The sequence below is a fragment of the Callorhinus ursinus genome, unplaced genomic scaffold (assembly GCF_003265705.2).
Source record: "Callorhinus ursinus isolate GAN/ISIS: 27379988/994484 unplaced genomic scaffold, GSC_fseal_2.0 scaffold2, whole genome shotgun sequence".
Classification (NCBI taxonomy): Eukaryota; Metazoa; Chordata; class Mammalia; order Carnivora; family Otariidae; genus Callorhinus; species Callorhinus ursinus.
Window position 1 is genome coordinate 17,920,359 of NW_027397064.1, and position 20,053 is coordinate 17,940,411.

At 52.1% G+C, this 20,053-nt stretch overlaps 1 protein-coding gene and 1 long non-coding RNA gene across 3 annotated transcripts; one reads left to right on the forward strand and one right to left on the reverse strand.

Moving 5' to 3' along the window:
- Positions 1-200: 200 nt before the first annotated feature.
- RUFY4 (RUN and FYVE domain containing 4) lies at positions 201-19,904 on the reverse strand. 2 transcript variants are annotated; one of them, XM_025891752.2, is made up of 12 exons: positions 19,641-19,904; positions 18,392-18,552; positions 18,161-18,267; positions 16,614-16,739; positions 16,215-16,321; positions 15,725-15,868; positions 15,251-15,320; positions 13,612-14,238; positions 12,683-12,789; positions 6,562-6,708; positions 1,496-1,606; positions 201-956 (listed from the first exon to the last, which is right to left on the reverse strand). In XM_025891752.2, the coding sequence occupies exons 2-12, from the start codon at positions 18,429-18,431 to the stop codon at positions 854-856; spliced, it is 1,689 nt and encodes a 562-aa protein (XP_025747537.1). In that variant the 5' UTR covers positions 18,432-18,552; positions 19,641-19,904; the 3' UTR covers positions 201-853. The 2 variants fall into 2 exon arrangements, with proteins under 2 accessions (XP_025747537.1, XP_073734840.1); XM_073878739.1 differs by lacking the exons at positions 201-956; positions 1,496-1,606; positions 6,562-6,708 and adding an exon at positions 10,703-10,869.
- LOC112838965 (uncharacterized) lies at positions 9,267-10,796 on the forward strand. The gene is made up of 2 exons (XR_003212104.2): positions 9,267-9,394; positions 9,912-10,796. It is a non-coding gene; the product is annotated as an uncharacterized lncRNA (long non-coding RNA).
- Positions 19,905-20,053: the final 149 nt, after the last annotated feature.

The following is a 20,053-nucleotide window of genomic DNA, read 5'->3' on the forward strand; positions in this document are numbered from 1 at the left end:
AATCCAAATGTCTGGCAACAGCTGAACGTGTAAACAAAACTGTGGTCTCTCCAATGCAGTAGAGTTCTTCCCCTTAGCCTTAAACAGGGACTATTGATATGTGCACCAACATGGATGAATCCCAAAATAAGTACGCTGAGGGAAAGAAGGCAGACAATAGAGTGCATACCAGATGATTCTGTTTATATAAAATTCTGGAAAGCTCGAGTCTAGTGGTAGAGAGCAGATAAGTGGTTGCCTTGGGAGGGGGAGGGCGAGGGAGAGATTACAAAGGGCATGAAGGAAAACTCTGGGGATGATGGATGTGTTCATTATTGTGAACATGGGGATGGTTTCATGGGTGTATATTAAAGTCAAAACTCATCCAATTGGACAATTTATGCCAAGTGTGTTAAATGTCAAGACCTCAAGAAAGCTGTTAAAAATGAAACACAGCAAAAGCAGACCTTCACAGCCGACTCCAGACAGGACGCTCCCCGAGTGTGGTGAAGGGTGGGCTGGGTGAGGTGGGGGTGTGGAGAAATGTCAGGGCCCCTGGGTCTTCTTGGTCCCAGAGGAAGGATGTTCTGAGCCTGGTGGGCCTTTAGGGAGGATGGTGCCTCGCACCCTCACGGACAGAAGAAGCCCAGACAGACAGCTGTGAGCTTTCTCAAGCCGCCCCGCTCATGGGCGGGGGGTGCAGGGCTCTAGCCGGCTCTTCCTGCTCTCCACGCTGCGGGATGTGCACGCAAGTGCTGTCTGCCTGAGATCATCAAATTCTAAAAGGCAGGACTCGTCAGACCAGAGAGGTGGGAAGGGCGAGGAGAGGGAGCTGATTGAGGCGGGAGGGTGTGTGGCCAGTCGGGTGATCCTGTCAGTTGAATTGAGCTTCGCCCTTCTGGGAGCAAGGTTGGCAGTGGCCCTCTCTCTTCTTGTAATCCACAGAGCAGGCATGGCAAACCTGGCCTCCACAGAGCCTGGGAGCAGAGGTGGGAAGAGTGGGGGCTCATGGGTGTGTATGGGGGGGGGGAGCACGGGGCTTGAGCATGTGCTGTCCGTTCTGTTCTTTATCTCCCGGCAGAGAGGCCCTGGGCCTGTCCAAGGAGGCCTCCCCTTTCCTAAAGGGTGTCTCAATGCCCCACCCCCTCCAGAGTCCTTTAAGTCCAAATGACAGGTTCTCCTGCTGGCCCCCTTCCCTCTCCCCCATGGCTTGTCCTGCCACCCCGTTCCCAGAGGAAGGTGAGGGGAGCAGCTCCCCCCAGACCAGAAGCCTGTTCATCAGTCTCTTCTCGGAAGGACTGCACAGTCCCATCTTCCAGACACTGTTGCTTGTCTGACCCCTTTCCACTGTTCTGGTTCATGTCTATGCTAAGTGTGTAAATTGAGTGGCTGCCTTTAAGTGGCTTTCATAAACCCCCAGTTCCTGTGTCCCTTCCGTCCCAGTGGGGGCAGAGCGCTGTGGGCTGGTGGAAATAGTGCTTGTCCCAGACCAAGACTTCTGTGCCCTCCCCATTACCTGCACGGGTACCGCCGAGACAGCCGGCCAAAGATCTTGCTGCAGTCCGCACAACATCCGGGGGCCAGGGAAGACAGATGCTGGGCTTTCCGCCACAGGTCATCCTTCTCTCTGATGAGTGGACAGGGGTGGGGAGACACCCACAGAGATGGGAAGATGGAGAGACCAAGACGGGGAGGAAGAGAAACACGGAGCCCAAGAAGAGAGAGCGAGCGAGAGAGGGTGTGGGTCACCCAGAGACACACACAAAGAAACAAAAAAAAAAAGAGAGAGAGAGAGAGAGAGAGAGAGAGACAGCAAGGCAGAAAGACCGAGGCACAGAAAACAAGAGGGAGACAGAGAAGGACAGAGAGAGATGGTCAGAGAGAAAGGAAGTCAGTGAGTAGGAGAGGGAGACAAAGAGAGACACACACAGAGAGGTAGATGGGGAGATAAAGGCAGAGAGAGAGAGAGAGAGAGACCAAGAGAACAAGATGCAGAGACAGTCAGGGACACAGAGAGAGAGGGAGAGACAAATATAGAGAAAGATGGAGAGACAGAAAGAGATACAGTGATAGAGAAAGAAATGAAGAGACCATGAAAGAGACACCCCCCTACACACACACATAAGAGGTGAGGGAGTCTGTAGTCTTTGGGAAGATGGATGGCAACATCTGGGTTCCCCTCGCCCAATATAACCTTCATATCCCACCTCCCAGAGCGCTCCCTGATTGTGGAAGTCCCCAGCAGTTTCTTATAATACCCTTAGCTTTTATTTGGCACTTGATAGAAATCCCCTTCTGGTTAAGTAGGCTACACTCCTGCAAAACTATCCTCACTGTTTTGTTTTGTTTTGTTTTGTTTTGTTTTTTAAAGGATGTTTAGGGAGCACCTGAGTGGATCAGTTGGTTAAGCTCTGACTCTTGATTTCGGCTCAGGTCATGATCTCAGGGTTTGTGAGATTAAGCCCTGCGTCGATCTCTGAGCCGGGTATGGAACCTGCTTAAGATTCTCTGTCTCTTTCCCTCTGCCCCTCCCCCTCTGTCTCCTGCTTTAAAAAAATTTTTTTTTTTTATCAAAATGATACATACACATGACTTAAAAATCCAACAGTACAGAAGTACTTATACCAAAAGGAAATAGACACCCTCCCCACTCCTTCTGATTTCAGTGGCAAAACCACTTCTTACACTTCGAGCTTTTTCTCCTTGATACTACTTCCACACTTGAGTAATATGCTCATATCCTCTCTTCCTGATCCATCGAGAGAGAACATCTTCTACAGAGCTCCTTACCTCGATGTCAGGGGAGGTAGCTTACTTAGTACCATTCTCACTAACTCTACCTCCTTCCTCCGCAGAATATCCCTATTTTTGGTTCCTCTATTACTCTTGTAGTTTTACAGAATACACTCACACATTTATTTCTCACTCATCCTATGAAGGACAGACAGCATCCCAACTGCCATTCTGTCATAGGATGATGCCAGCATCCCTTCCTCTTCAGAGAGCCTCCTTTGCTCACCTCCTACTTACCTGTTCCTGCAACATCCAATATGGTGGCCACTAGTCCCATGTGGCTACTTTAATTTATATTGAATTTGACTAAAATGAACTAAAATTAGAACCTCAGTTCTTCAGTCACACAAGACACATTTGAAGTACTCAGTCGCTACATGTGACTGGTAGCTACCATATTGGACAGGGCAAATAGAGAACATTTCCTTCCTCATAGAAAGTTCTATTGGATTCTATTCTATACTTAATATTGTTTAGGTGATAACATTGACAGTTCTATCATTGCAGTTGTTTTCTGTGCTTGGTCTTTAGGTTGATTCCAACATTAAAAAAATCAATAAATAGTATTTACATTATTAGACGATATATAAACATATTTCTTCAAGGAGAGCTTAGATGTGTTCTACACATTTCCTTTCTTGGAAATGTTTTGTTTTTCCAGGACTTTCCAATTGTCTTTTTTTTCTCTGTGCATGACTTGCCCTTAACATAGCCTAAGTATTGGGCGCCTGGGTGGCTCAGTTGGTTAAGCGACTGCCTTCGGCTCAGGTCATGATCCTGGAGTCCCGGGATCGAGTCCCGCATCGGGCTCCCTGCTCAGCGGGGAGTCTGCTTCTCCCTCTGACCCTCTTCCCTCTCGTGCTCTCTCTCATTCTCTCTCTCTCTCTCTCAAAATAAATAAAATCTTAAAAAAAAAAACATAGCCTAAGTATTCTCTCTCCCCAACAAATTCTTCATCGTATCAGGTATGTTATTGATTCTCTTCCTCCCCAGAGATTTTTCTCCTAGGTCCTCTATATTCCTGCTACAGCCTGAACTTACTGCTCCCTGGGCTTGCTGTCTGTCCTCTTGTCATCTTGGGAATTCCCTTTTCTTGTCTCCTGGATTACCATGACTGTTTCCTGAATTCTACATCTTCTCCTTTCTTGGCTTCCTTCCTTGTTTTTCTGAAGTACATCCTTAATTAATTTCCCAAGAAAGACTGTGTGGGAGGTGCATTTTCTATAACCGGTCTTCCTGAAAAACATCTTTCCTGCATCACCTTCCCTACTTGCTTCATAGTTTGGCTGGACCTAGAATTCTAGGGCAAAAGCTATCTTTCCTAAGAACTTGAAAGTATGAATGCATTGATTCTTCTTCTTTTTTTTTTTTTTTAAAGTAGACTTCACACCCAGCGTGGAGCCTAATGCAGGGCTTGAACTCACGACCCCGAGATCAAGACCCGAGCCAAGATGAAGAGTTGGATGCTTAACTGACTGAGCCACCCAGGCGCCATTGATCCTTAACATGCCTTTCTGTGTCCTACTTCTTTTATAAGTGACGTGTCTTGAGTATATTGTTCTCATCTTTATTTTACCGAGATTTCACAACGATGTATCTCAATGTGCATTTCCCTTCTTTTTGCTTGTTGTGCTGGTCACTCTGTGACATCTTTACATCTGAAGACCTGTGACCCTCAGAGCTGGGAAAGTCTCTCATCTTTTTATCTGATAATCTCCTTGATTTTATTCTCTCCTTCTTGGGAATTCTTGTCAGTTGGAGAAGATAGTGAAACTCCTGGATTGATCCTTTATGTTTGCAATTGTTTCTCTCATGCATTCCATCTCTTTATGCATTTTACTCTACGTTCTGAGAGACTGCCTTCTCTTCCTTTTCCAATCTTTATGAATTTAAAAAAATTTGATATTTTTAATTTCCAAGAACACTTCTCATCTTTTGATGGTCCCTTACCACAGCATCTTGTTTCATGGGAGGTGGATTTTTTTGTTTGTTTATCTTTGTCTCTCCCTTTTATGCTCTAGATTCTTCTCAAACATCTGGAGATCTCTGGTTACTATTTCATGTTTAAGCTGCTGGAGTTTCAAGTACTGGACAGGGACGGTTGGTTGGCTTGTGGCTTCCCTTTAGGATGGACTGGGCAGGGAGCTACCTGCCCCATGGACTGTCAAATATCAGAACACACTGCTCTTTCATTTGGGGGCATCTAACTTTTTTTTAGAGAAGGACATTTTAATTCTTTGCCTGGGAGATAGATCTCTGGGTTTGATATTCTGCAGTCGGGGAGGCAGGCAGAAAGCAGGGGGTATACACTGCTCTTTCTAATGACTTTATCAGTAAATTTTCCTGATATCTGTCCCTCATCTCATTCCTGCCATTTGAGGTCCTGGTGTCTCTGGGCCCTGAAGTTCTAACTTGGGCTAAATAATCCAGTATCTACTTTTTCATCCATTTTCCGGTTTCTGGAAAGTAGCTGAAATCTCTTCTCTGTGGTTGGCTCCTCCACCTCTCTATTACAAGTTTTATTTATTTTTTATCATTTAGGATCATTCTAGTGAGATCTCAGGGTGGAAAACAGGTGATGTGTCTGTCCACCATCTTGATGCAGAAGTCAGCCTCTATGGCTCCCCCCGCCCTTTTTGCTTAGGGCCAGATTTTTCATGATGCTTCTGCAAGGAACATTATATTATGTAGTTTGGGATCTTGTGATGAGTTTCTTTAACATGAGGAAAAGCGTTTTTCCCTCCTGATGCACTGGTGTATTTCCTTGGAATGCCTAGTGACACTTAGGCAACTTTCTGTGTTTCCATTTTTGATTCTGCTGCCAAGATGCTCAGAGTTAAATTTCGACCCTAATCCTATACCTTGGGATTATATATTTTTCCTCTTCCATTTTGCATATTTTTATTTAACAATCATACATATATCATTTATAACAGTCATATATATATGTATATATGTCTTTTATTGTTGGTTACCTTAAATTCTTTTGTGAGATATACAGCTAAGATCTTATATCCTCTTTTCTCCCAGTTGACAGCTCCTCGGAGGAGATCATTCCTTAAATTCTTGGTTTGTTCTTTCCAGGTTGACCTCTGCCTTCTCTCATCTTTAGTATCACTTGGATTTTGTGCCAGAGGATTTAGTCCTAGATGATCCCTCAGCGACCTTCTAATTCTAATGGAACCTGAGTCCAGTGGTGTCCTGCTTCCTGAACTGGGTCAAAGTATAACATTAGCTCCCCACTAGGGCAGAGACCAGGCTTTACACAGCTCCTCCATCCTTCAGTGGCTTAGTGGTTTGGAATCGATCCTGGTGAGCTTAGCCTCTGGAACCTAGGACAGCTGCCCCAGGGCGGCCCATAGGCCCAGTGGTCTGTGGAAATCTAGCAGGTAGTCAGGTACAGGACACATGATTAGCTCTTGGTTAACCTCCCCCTTCTCTCAATTCCTTCTCCATCCATGGGTTCCTTTCCTTTCCCCTAACCTTAGTAGGTGTGTATGTATGTGGGGGTGCATTGGAGTGGTGGCGTGCCTTGGAGCCAGAAGACTCTCTGCAATTTATATGCTGTGTGTCCTTGGTGGCCAAGTCAGCCTCTCTGACCCTTAGTTTCCTCATCTGTAAGATGAGGAGAATGGCGGGGGTGGCCATAAGAAGGAGACGAGTTAGCATACATAAAAGGTTCAGAACCCTACTTGATAGTCTTTAGTGGAGTAGAATTTTCATTCCCCAGTCTCTACGTCCCACGCCATCCCCCCTTCCGCATTCCTGCCCCACCGCGTCCGCCCTTACTGAATCAGCTCCAGCACCCTCATCTTCATGGCACGGACCAGGTCCCGCTGCCCTCCAAGCTCCTCCTCATACATGGTGTCCCTCCTCTCAGCCTCCTGCTGCTTCTGCTCCAGCTCCGTCTGCAGCCGGGCCCTCTCTTCCTGACACCTGGGCACAGAAGGAGGACTCAGTTCCCGGCATTTGTGCCCGAGCTAGGCCGGGCCTCTGCCTGCCAGGGGGCTCCTGGGGAAGCTGGTGGTGCTTCCTACAGCTGACGTGCGCACACATCATACACACCACACACGGACACACATACCTACCACACATGCGCTCACACATATACACACGTGCTGCACATATACTCCCGGCCCTCACAGCCCGCCATGCCACACATACCACACATACACACACACAGCAACACACACCACACGCACTCACAACACAAACACCATGCCACACAATACATGCCACATAAGTCACAATACACCACACACTCTACGCACATCACACACACCATATAACACACATACCACACACTCCGTACTGATACCATACCATATACACTTGTGACACATCATATATACACACAACACACTCACAACACCTCACACACACCACACACCATGTGCCACACACACACACCATACACACCACACATATACACACACCACACCACACACACCAAACACACACACACACTCACATATACACACATTCTTCACACATTCTCCACACCCCCACACCCTGCCAGGCCACACACGCTCACACACACATACAACACCCCGCACCACACACACTCCGAATGGAGCACCGTGTACAACATGACGTCTACAGGCTGACTCCTTACCAGCCGTTCAGAGGGATGAAAACAGGGTGTAGCCAACATTGCCATTTGCATTTCTTTTCTTTTCTTTTTTTAACATTTCCATTTTAAAATGTAATTTTCTTGAAAGGCATACTCACAATCATGGCAGCTGTCTGGAGGGAAGGGGGGCTATCTGGGGACCAGGCTGGATGGGCTGTGCCCAGCTGAGAACAATTATCGGTTTGGGGGGGGTAGGTGGGGTGGGGTTTGGGGTGATTTTTAGGTTTTAAAATATTTTGAAAAATTACAGCACATTGTCTTTTCAATTAAAGAAGCAATATTAAACATACGGCTTTCTTAAGTTTCTCTTTGAGTTTGGGCTTGGCGTTGCCTCAGCTCTGTTCTGGTCTCTTCATTTTGTCTTCGGTGGCTTCCTAGCAGGTTCCAAGAAATCTGCTGGACTGGAAATAAGAGGGTCCCAGCCCCTCCTCCCATCGCTCAGATGGGAGGGTGTTGCAAAGGCGGGTGCACATCCTGTGACCTCAGATGTGTGTGCGTGTGTGTGTGTCTGTCTGTGTGTGGCCACACCCCTGGGCTTCAGTGTGTTTGAGGCTTGCAAGAGGCTTCACGGTGAACTGAATTGTGAATTTTTACAACGCCGCCTCATAGCAGGCCTCAGAGAAGAAAGCTGGGTGGGCTGTAAAATCAAACCGACAACAGCTACCCATGGAAATTTTGAAAGACCAGTCAGTCCCTGCAACCCTAAGGAAGGGTGTTCTTGTGCTCAGGGCCACGTTCTGACTTTTAATGAACATTCTGGTCTCCAGTATCCTTCCTTCTTAGGATTGCTGTTTCATTTTCCCGAGCTAGTTTACTAGCGCACTGATCCCAGGGCCTTTGGTGAGGCTGGTGTTGGTCCCGATGTGAGCACCATGGTTACAGTGTATCTTTGAGGTGGGGAGGGAACATTTATTAAGCACCTACTGTGTGCCAGGGGCTGTTGGAGGGGGCAGGAATACAGCAGTGCATATGCCTCCTGGTGGAGCTTAGAGTGTGTCTGGAGCAATGTTCAAAACAAGTAATGGGCCAATAACATGGTGAAGCCAAGTGTATGACTGGGATGAAGGAGAGGCGGGGGAGGACTCGAGAGGGTGCTCGGCAAAGGCTCCTGAGATGAGGTGACCTTTAAGCAGATCTAAGAGATGAGAAGTCAGCCATGTAGAGCCACGGAAAGGCACATGTGAAGGTCTGCAAGTTGGCAAGAACTTGGTTTGTTTGAGGAACTGAAAGAAGGCAAGGGAAGCTGGAACATCACGAAGGGCAGGAGGTGGGGAATGGGCAAGAGAGGAGGTGGGAAGGAGCAGGGCCTGATCTCGGCCTCGCTGGCCCCGGGAAGGGTGGACTTTAATCTCAGTGCAATGGAAAGACACCCAAGTATTTCAAGCAGGGGCTGACAGACACCTCCAGTGCAGGAGGGGACCTGGAAGAAATTCAAGTCTGTTGAACACCTACTACATGCCAGACCCTGAGCTCAGGGCTTTATAGCCTGGCTCCGTTTTAAATTTTCAGAAATGTATGGTTAGGTAATATGATCGTTATTTTACAGGAAAGAAAATAGAGCTTCAGAGAGGAAATCACACTTGCTGAGGGTCACACGGCTTGATAAGTGGAGGGAGCAGAAATCAGGATGCAGGCCTCTCAGGCCATCAACTCTTTCTGTCGTCCCACACTTCGGTGGCTCTTGGCACCAGTGCTGAGTGGGCAACCGGTGGGAGAAAGGGATAGAACCTTATGAGCCCCTGGTGTGCCTCAAAGGATCTCAGGGGGGGGTGGGGGGGGGAATGTGTGATGTTTGCCTAATTCCCCATCTGAGGACCTCTTCCACTCATCCCTGACCTAATCACCTTTGCTTTGAGGTCTTACCCAGGGACAGAAGAAACCCACCTGCTTGGAAGGATGGTCTCACAGAGCATCGGAGCCGGAAGGAGGAACTTTAGAGATCCAACCATCTCCTTTTGCAAATCAGACACCAGAGGCCAGAAAGGGAAGGTCAGTTTCCCAAGGTGCCATGGCCAGAGAGCTGGGAAGTGGGTGTCGGATGTCCCACAGCTCAGTTCCAAGTGTATTTTCTTAGCTCCTGGTTGGTCTGCTGGGGCCTGATGCTTGGCTGGTCTGGTGTCTCCCCTGTGTGTCCAGCCTGGGGCTCTGCACCCAAAGGCTGCATCCCTGTCCATCTTCACTCTATTCTCCACACCACAAACAGAGCAATCTTGAAGGTCTTGGGACCTCCCACTTCCTGCTCAAAACTCTGTTCCAGCCCCACGGGGATTTTGCATTTGCAGGTCCCCCTGCCTGGAGCACCCCTCCCACCATATCTGCAGGGTCCAGTTGTTCCAGTGATCGGGGCTTCTGCTCAACTGTCACCTCCTCAGCGAGGAAGCCCATGACTCTAAGTCTAGGTGACTGTCTTGTCTCTATCCCCTTTCCTGGACTGATGTTTTCCCACAGCACCCATGACTAGCTGACATCTCATTTCTATTTGTTGATCTGTCGTCTGTCTCTGCAGGTCCCAGAGAGCAGACACTGCCTGTTCTGTTCATGGCTGTCACCCCGCTCATGGCCACAGTAGAGGCACCATACTATTGTTGGCTGACTCAGTGGGCCCCACGGCACTTCTCTCTGGCGGTGGTGAGACAGCCAATCCCAGCTTGATGCCCATGGCCCCTGGAGTGAGACATTCCTCCTGAGTTCCCTGGATCCCAGGAGGCAGGGCAGCACATCGTCCTCCCAGCCACAGAAGCTTCTGTTCCCACTACCCGCGTTCTGACGGCTCTCCAGCAGATCAGCCTGTGCCTCTCCTCTGAGCTCCACACCCTCCTGTCTGCCCAGCGGCTCCACTTGCCCGTCCAACGGGCGTCTGAGACTTAATAGGCTCTCACCCCAGCTCCTGAAATTTCCCCACAAGCCTGCCCTGCCATGGCAGACTGTCAGCTGGGACTCCGGCCTTCCAGCGGGTCAGGCGGAAAAACGAGAGTCATTCTTGACATCTGTTTCTCTCTTGCACCAGGAAGCCCAGCCTCACAGTAGACACAGAATCCTGCAGCTTCTTTGCACCTCCATTGCCAGAGAGCATTTGGGGACTCCCCCGCGCTCCCCTTCCTCATCAGCATCCCCACTTCCTTACAGACTAGCCCCAGAGAGCAGTGGCCTTGAGCCCTTGAAAGCACAGATTGGTCCGGATTAGGCACGTCTACGGGGACAGATGAGCGCTTGCCTAGGGCTGGGAGGTTGGGAGAAAATGGGCAGTGACTGCTAATGGTACAGGGTCTCCTCTTTGGGGTGACGAAAATGTCTGATCGAGGCACAGTTTTATAAATACACAAAAACCCACTGTATTGTTAAAAAAAAAAAAGTGAACATACTTAACATTAAAGCAAACAGTTGCATCTTGTCCCTCCTCTGCTCAGGACTGTTTCAGTGGTTCCTATCTCACTCTGAGTCAAAGCCAAGGTCCTTTTGATGACCTGCAAGGGTCTCCTGTTACCCGACTGACCTGCCCCTACCTCCTCTCCCTCCTCACTCCACTGGGCCTCAGGGATATTCCTGGGACCTGCCACGCCCATTCCCACCACCTGGCCCTGGCCCTTGCTGTTCCTCTGCCTGGATCATTCTTCGACCACATACCCAAATGGCTTACTCCTCACTTCCTTCAGGTCTTCACTCAAGCATCACTTTTTCAGGGAGGCCCTCCCTGGCTGTGCCGCCATATTTAAAGTCAGCCCTTGACACCCCCATCCCCTGTTCCTGCTCGACTTTTTTTTTCTTAGGACTTGTCACATCTGACGCTATGCAATTAACTTGCTTGTCGTGTTTACCGATTGCCTCCCCCACTAGAAGGGAAGCTCCACAGGGACAGGGGTTTGGTCTGTGTTGTCCACAAGAGGATTTGCGGCACACACCACAGGGCCGGCACAGAGAAGGTGAGCTGAGAGTCTGTGGGATGCTGGATGGGATGACAGGCCGCAGGGTGGTGGTCTGTGACACAGGGGCTCCCCCAGCCGAGGGAGCAGTCTGGGCCTGGTGGTCTCCTTGGATCCTCCCAGCTGCTCCCTCCAGGCCATCTTGATTCCCAGAGAAGGCCCCTGGGTGGGCAGGGCCTTGCGTTCACCTAGGGCCGGGATCACGGGAATCTTTCCTGACCAAACTGCCTAGGGATTTTTCCCGAGCGTCTGGTGGGAGGAGCCCGGGGGGACCTTTTTGGGTTGGTTTCTGGGCCCACAGCCTCTCTCAGCCTTTTAAGCAGAGAGTCTGTCAACTGCCCAGTGATTCAGTCTGAAGCACAGCTACCCAGGCTCTGATGCGGGCGGGCTGGGGTGTCCCGGGGTGGGCGTCAGCCACGTGCGAGGGACAGAGCCAGGAGGGCAGACGAGGCACACAGCAACCACGGGAGACAGACCCGGAGGGACTGAGTCAGACAAAGCAAGACCTTTGCATGGCAGAGATATTTTAAAGATTCTGAAAGAGAAACTCAGACCCTGAGAGAGTGTGCTCCGGGCTCTTGAGGTTAGTGTGATGCTGGGAAGTCGAAGAAGCTGGATGGTGAGGGGGGCTGAGCGGGAGAAACGGGGGGACTGAAATAATACAGGCACTCAAAATCTTGCCTGGGAGCCCGTGTGGAAGCCCTCCGGTTCTGGAGTCAGCTGCTGTGGTGCAGACCTCAGCTCTCTGCTAACTAGTGACATTGGGTGAATTGTGTGGCACCTTGGAGACTCAGTTTCCCTATCTATAAAATGGGGATTCTTAGAGAACCTACCTCATAGTTTGGTTAGGAGGAAACGCCTAGCACAGTAAATGCTCCGTACATGATAGTTATGATGATGATTGTGATTTGCGAGGGTGAAAGAGAGGCTGTAACAGGGAGCAGGAAAATGAGAGACAAATGAACAGGGGAAAGATGGAGAACGAAGGGCAGGAGTGTGGAGGGGCAGGGAGGGAGACTGGCTTGAAAAGAGAGGGGAACAGCCGCAGAGGGGCAGAGGTGAGTGTGGGAGGGGAGGGAGGGTCAGGAGGCATCCACCTTTCCTGGAGGCTCTCAGGGAGGCCAGTGAGGGGGGGCTGGCAGGGGGTGGGGGTCAGTGGGAACTGCTTGAGGAGGCCCAGGAATAATGCCCTGCATGCCGCAGCATCCCCAAGTTGTGTCCAGCATGGGAGGCACTCAGAAGACACTTACTGGCGTGACCATGAAGGGGTGAGCAGGAGCCTCCAGTCCTGCCGGACTCCCTGCCAGGCCTGTTTGTGCAGGGGTGGTGGGGGGTGGTGGGGGGTGGCCAAGGTTACCTGCTGAGCTGCTCCTGCAGTGTCTTCAGCTCCCCTTCCTGCTCCTTCAGCAGCTGCTCCTGGTACTGGGCCTGCTCCTTGGTCTTCCAGAGCTCATGTCTCAGGCTCTTGGGGGTGGGAGGTAAAGGAAGGGAAAGGGAAGCTGAGGGAGGAGGGCAGAGATCCCAGCTCCAGGTCTGACCTGACAAACATCCCCGTGAGACCCCAGGCCAAGTGAGACAGCCCTTAGGTGGAGGGCAGGACTGGGGACAGCCCTGGGAGCTGAGAGGCCAGGCTCTGCCCCTGGGTGAGCCTGGGGCCACCATTTCTTCCTTTGCTGAAGGATGAAAGTTACAGAGCTCAAAGGGCACGAAGACTGTGGCTAGAGAGGAGGCTGAAGGAAAGCTTGAAATCAATCTTGTGATCTCCAGGAGAATCATCTACAACAAAGGCAGCTAGGTGGCTGCCCCGAAGAGCTGTTGGGGAGGGGTCTCAGACTCAAGTGCCCTCAGGGGCCAGGCAGGTAGGACTGATGAACGAAGTGGGCCTGGCGTGAGGCTACGTACGGTAAGAAGACCCCCTCGAAGAATAATCATACTGTGCAGACCAATCAGAATTGATCTGGGGGGGGGGGCTGGGTGGCTCAGTCAGTCAAGTGTCTGCCCTCGGCTCAGGTCATGATCCCGGAGTCCTGGGATCGAGTCCCGCATCGGGTTCCTTGCTCTGCGGGGAACCTGCTTCTCCCTCTCCTCCCCACTTGTGCTCTCTCTCACTATCTCTGTCTCTGTCTCTCTCTCAAATAAATAAATAAAATCTAAAAAGAAAATTAAAAAAAAAAAGAATTGATCTGTGGGCTGCAATGTCCCCCCCCCCATCACCACCGAAGAGTCCCACCTGTGGGCCAGGTTAGAGAGGGAGAAGAGGCAGGTACAGTGCTCAGCTGCTCTCACCTTGACCACATCCTGCAAGGCCACCTCTGCCGGCTCCTTCCTCCTGGTCACCCTGGTCACTCCTCTTTCCTCTTGTGGTCTCTCTGGGGTGGAGTCTTCCTTTGTTCCTAGGTCCCGTAGGACCCGGGGCTCTCCCCGAATGCTAGGCACCTCCCACTCCTGCGGGCTCCCTGACATCGTGTCCTCTATTGTCCTTTTGGGGCTGGAGGCCGGCAGCCTGTGGGCATGACCCCACTCTGCTCCTGCTTTGTGAGTCTCCTCTGCACCCGGCAGAAGCCCTCTGCCCTCAGCCTCCGTCTCTATCACCTCCTCCGGAGCTCCGTCGGCCCACTCCCCCTGTCCCTGGCTGCTGGGTGAGTTCTCCAGGCAGATCTCAGGTCTTGGGGCTCCCTTCTCCTGGGCTTGCTGAAGCTCCTCCCCCTCTGGTTCCCACATGCTCTGGGGGGGCCCGAGCCTCCTGGGATCTTCTCTCTTCTTTTCCACGAAGGGACGAAGATGCCTGTGTTGCTGGGACGTGGGGAGTCCAGCTAACCCGTCTTCCCTGGGCTCATCTCGCAGATAGCCGGCTTGGCTAGTGTGCGGCTCCTCTGGCTGGACTCCTGCGGGGTCTCCATGTGGTGCTGAGATCTGCAGAGAAGCCCCCGAAGCCACTCTCGGCACCAATTCGCCCACTGGGTGCATAGGAGAGGCCACAGACCGAAACCAAGGAACTGGCTAACTCTAAGGGCATGTTGATTCAGGAGGTCTGGGACAGGACCCAGGAGCCGGGAACCTACCATCACCGCAGGTGGATCCGGGGCCCAAGCTTCGGTCTGGTCAGGGAGCTGAGGTGCCTCTCAGTGTTCTTTACTCTCCTCCTTCCCTGCTTCACCTGCACCTTCTATCTGGCTTCCTCTAAGTTCTTCCCACTCTCTCCTCTCCTCCGTCCTGCCCCTGAACTTCTCTGTGTTTCAGTTTTCTTGTCTGTGAATTGGGAATAATAACCCCTACCTCGTAGGGTTGTGGTGAAAGCTTAAACAGACCCCCAGCAGCAAAGAGTCACCTCTCTCAAGCAGCCTTCTCTGTGCTCCCATGTTCTGTGCATGTCTGCATCACCGCACTTAACAGGTTGTATTGCAATGGGTTCCCCCTACTGGTCAGAGGCTGAATCCTCATGGTATCTGGACCTGATGCCCGGAAGCCGAGGGGGTGCAAAGCAAGACTGGGGAACGGCAATAGCCACAAGCTGTCCCTTCCTGAGCATTTGGCTAGGGGCCTTGCTCTGTGCTACACACGGTCTGTCTCAATGCATCCTCACAATCACCTTCGAGGCAAGACAAGTACCTTGCCAAGGACCTTGGTGATTAGGGGCAGAACTGGGATTTGAACCCAGAAACCTGGCTCTTCAGTTGCTCCCTGAACAGCACTGAGACATTTGCACGTTGTCCAACGGAGGCTGTTTCCCTGGTGTGCATCCTACGTGCTTCTGGGTACCCACCCCACCGCCTCCCCGACCCCTGGGCCCCTGGGTCCCGTGGATGGTGCTAACGGTCGCCTTCTCTCCCTGATATGTCTGTCTGTCAGCTTGGTTACTGCTCATCCTGGGGGGCCCAAGAGAGATGGAGAGGAGGCAGCTTGGAGTGAAGTTGGGCAGAGGCACCTGCTTTGGGGAATCTTTGGTCTTTCTGGGTCTTCTTCCCTGGGTCCGACTGGCACTGGAGTAATGGGACCTGCAGTGGAAGGGCAAGGGGGTCTGGGGGCCTCTCTCCGGCAGCGGTCCAACCACCCATTGACCGCACTATCCCTCCCACCTTCCCATTCTCACAGATGCACCCCCCCATCCATGCACACACCCCGCCCACCACTCATCCTGACATCCACCATGGGGTTCATCCTTCTGACCCTCCAGCCCAAGCATCCAGCAACTCCTTATGAGTGAGTACTGCATGCAGTCTCACGAAACATGATGGGATTACACCGGGAAAACAGAAGGCTGAGGGGGGTGGGGGATCAGGGGCTCAGACAGCAAGAAGGGAAGGCGAACCGATGGGGCTCAGGCTGAGTTTGGAGCTTGCAGGGGGTGGTGGGGGTAAGGAACTGGAAAGTGGCTTCCCTCCACGCGGGACACACTCACTCTGAGAACATGGGCCAGGCTTCATCTAGGTTTGGCCACTGCAGGTCCAGGTCGAAGGCCACCCCATTGAGAGTGTAGAGAGAGTCCAGGAGGTCTTCCTTGAGTTCGGGGCACACCAGAGGGCTCTGGGGGCCATACCATTTCCTGTGGTAATGGTGATCAGCAGCCTTGGCCTTTGACCTTGGTGTTATTGCTGCCCCCCCAGCCCAACCCCTTGAGAATCTGCCTCTGCTGTACACCACACGGCATGGTTCCCACGGCAGGGTTTTGGCCCCTGGGGGGCAGGAGGCTTAAGCATCATGGTGCTACTGGGCTCCTGTGTTCTGATCCCCCCCCTTTGCCCTTTCTTCCTTGACTTTTCTTTCATGGCTGTCCTTTTAGTTGTCCTTGATATTAACCCATCCATGGGGGGCGGGGAAGAGGCATGTTTCACAAGGGAGGGACAGTGGGTTCAGGGGGAGTCAGAAGGAGCATGTGCCGACAGCCCCACCTGGTGAGCTGTGGGTTCAGGAGGCAGAGCTGCAGGGACTCGGCCAGCTGTCCGTGGACTAGGCAGAAGCGGATGAAGGCGCGGCCTTTCGCCAGAGGCGTCCTCAACTGCAGAGCGCACAGCAGGTGAACAGTGGTGGGGGGCGGGCGGGGGCAGCCGGGTGCTATTAGGACGGAGGGAACTCAGCCAGCACAGGGAGACAAGATGGGAACTTGTATTGTCATGGGAGCAAAGGGGTGGCCAGAGAGATGCTGAGGGCAGGGCTAACGAGACAGGAGGACCAGGGCAGCGGAGCAAGATGGGTGGGAAAGGGGCCCCTGGAGACCTTTGCCGTCAAGGGCCTGGTGGCAGGGCCCCCTTGTGCTGAGACCAGCCACCCTGCCCCCTGGCCCTGGATACCTTGTCCTGTGCGTGGACGAAGCGAGCCGGCTCCGTGCTACCCCGCTGCAGCCACAGGGCGGCGCCAAGGAAGTCCCAGTAATCCTTCCGAGGCCTCAGGAAGCTCTTCTGCTCTTTCTGGTCAAACTGGGAGCGGGATGAAGGACAGGAAAGCATAGAAACGTTTCCTCCCAGCAGCCACCTTGCATTCCAGCACGCTGAGAGAGGAAAGGGCTACTGTAGACAGACCTGGCTCCGCCCTTACTGGCTGTGTGACCATGAGCAAGGTGCTGGACCTCTCTGAGCCTTTGGTATTCTATTCATGCATTCCAGGAACACTTGTTGAACATTTACTTTCTGCCAGGCTTTGTTCTGCGCCCTGGGAATTCAGCAATGAACAAATTGACCGCATGGGCTTACACTTGGTAGTGGAGACAGACAATGAACAAACTGAGTAAGTAAAACGTATATTATGTTAGTGCTGACTGCTAAGGAGAAAAATAAAGCAGGGAAAGAGAACAGAAAGTACATGGTGTGTGCACACATGTATGTATGTGATGTGTGTGAGTGTGTGGTATGTATGCCTGCATGTGTGTGATTTAGGGTGTGTGTGTGTGTGTGTGTTAAGAATTTGGATTTGAGGGGTGCCTGGGTGGCTCAGTCAGTTAAGCATCTGTCTTCCACTCAGGTCATGATCTTGGGGTCCGGGGATCGAGCCCCGAGTTGGGCTCCTTGCTCAGCTCTCCCCTCTCCCTCTGCCACTACTCCCCTGCTTGTGCTCCCCTGCTTGTGCTCTTCTCTCTCAAATAAATAAATAAATAAATAAATAAATAAATAAATAAATAATCTTCAAAAAATTTGGATTAGAGTGGCTAGAGAGAGCATCACTGAGGAGATACTACTCAAGTCCAGATCTGAAGGAAATGAGAAATTGTGCTATCCAAATATCTGAGGGAGGAGCAGTCCAGGCAGAGGGAATAGCAAGTGCAAAGGCCCTGAGGTAGGTGCATTCCTGGTGTGCTTTAGGAAAATCAAGGAGGCCAGTGTGACTGGAGTGCAGCAGATGAGGGGTAGACCGGCAGAAGATTCATATGTGCACCCAACAAACCTCACACATGCACACATGTACACTCCCACCACACATGTGCATCACACACAGAGATCTAGGAAGGCTCTGTGTGTGTATGTGGGGGTGGTAGGGTTATCAAGCACCGAAGGGGGGATAGAATCAGAATTTAATGAGGTGGGGCATAAGAAGGGCTTAGCCTGGCCCGTGGTAAGTGCTCAACAAAAGGGCCAGCAGCAGGAAGGCTCAGCCCTGGGACATCTTGCCTCTGAAACTTCAGTCCTCAGAGCAGGGTGGCCGCCCTGGCCCACCCCTCCCCACCGGGCCCCACCTCACTTCCTAGGCTGTGGTATCAATCCCCAAGAGTAAGGTCGGATGTCAGGAAGGGCTTGCTGACCCTGAGGGGGCTGAGGCGGTCGCTCTTCCTCGGTATCTGGGAAAACCCTCCTGGCTCTCTGGGCATGAGGGAAGGGTGGTGGGAGGAGGGCAGAGAGGGGGTCACCTGCAGGAGGAGCTCCAGGCAGCCACAGAGTCTGTGTAGCTCAGCACTGGCATCTGTCACTGGCTGCTGCCGGCCCCCGTAGCCCTGGAGGATGGCCGAGACAGCGGCTGGGGGCGGGGGGAGGATGGTGGACATCAGGCGTCAGGTGGTGAGGGCTCTGAGGGAGGGGCTCCCAAGACCCCCCACTTCTCCCCCAACTCGATCCCAGAAAACCCCTCGGGACTCACTCACCTTTCAAGTTCCTGGTGAGGATGACCCTCTCCTCTGCCATGAGTATTTCAAAATGGTGTGATTCCTCGTGGCTCTGGAAGGTCAACCCAGGAAGGAGCCCCTTCCTGGATGGCTCCTTATCCAAAGGAAGAATCAGAGCCCAGGGCAGGAATGTGATCTATCTGGAGTCACACAGTGAGTTCACAGGTGGGATAAACACCCCAGCTCTTCCTCGTAGGCCAGCGTGGGAAGGTGAGAGTGTAGCCCCCACTAATAGAGTGGTCCTGGGTGCTAGCTGCTATGCTCCGTGCCTGACATCCTTGTCTTATTCAGTCCCCGTAATAATCCAGGAGGTCATTAACTCCATTTGATACAAGGCAAGAGGGGGGCTCAGACAGACAGATAAGTCTTTTATCTAATGCCACAAAGCTCTAAGCGGAGAAGCTAGAGTTCGAACTCAGGTCTGTGTGCCCTCACACAGGGCAACCTGACATGAGCCACCCTGTTAACGCTCCCGCCATGAGGATGCTGGGTTGAGGGAAAATCACCCCTCTCCCCCACAGGGAGCCTCGCCAGAGCAGTCATCATCCTTAAGGCACACATTCATCCTTTCCTGACCCCCAGCTGAATGGAAAATGTGTGTTCTTTGAGGAAAAGGAGGCAGAAGTAAAATGAGGCCCTAGAGCTGGGACCGGGCCAGAATGCTGGGTGTGTGTGGGGAGCAGGGCACCTGGTTTTAATCCTGTGGTTCTCTCCCCGGGAACTGCAGCCTGCAGAGAGGAATACTGTGGCCTCTGGGGGCCGGTGGCTTATCCTGATGTAACCTGGAGTAAAGACCAGGCATGGGAAACCCACATGCCCTGCCTCCCAGGGCAGAGTTGCTGGAATTTCTAGGGTGGGTGGGAGTGAAGAAGCAGGGGACACGTGGAGGCAGAGGGAGAGAGAAAAGACGGTAAATGAGGGAGGGTGTGTGGGGATGGCGTTCAGGAGACACTGAGCTGGGAGTTAAGAGACCTGGTCTCCATCCTGGCCCTGCTACTAACTCATTGTGTGACCTTTTGCTTTTCCTCAGCCTCAGTTTCCCCATCTGTAGACCAAGGGGTGGACTGAGGGTCTTTGTTTCCACTTCCGGTCCAGATGTTCTATAAAATCCATGAATACCTAGATGTACCTCCCCAGCTCCCTCTTTTCTGTCCAGGAACCTCTGCCCCCCGCTCCTGGCATTGCCCCCTTTCTCCAGCCTCCCCCAGACCCCCTCCCTGCTACTCACCTGGGAAGGCCTGGAGAGCTGGGCACTGCAGCCTGAGCCTGTCACTTGTCACTGTGGGTCCTGCGCAGCCTTCCCCAGGGTGCCGCCTGGGAAGTGACTCAGGCCCAGCCCAGCACCCTGGAGGGGGAAACCCTGCTTGGAGCAGGAGGAGCACAGAACTGGGTGGGTGGGGGAAGAAGTGGGAGAGGCAGAGTCCAGGGTGCCAGGGCAGAATGGGTGAGCTGGAGGCTGGTACCCTTTGGGCAGAACCAGGGGAAGAGCCAGTTGTTGGCCAAACACCAACTCACCCCAGTGATAGCAGCAATTGCCCCTCTGCAAGTTTCCTTCCCCTTCTCATCAGGGTCACTAGCTCTCTTTTTTTTTAATTAATTAATTTATTTATTTGAAAGAGAGAGAGAATGAGAGAGAGAGAA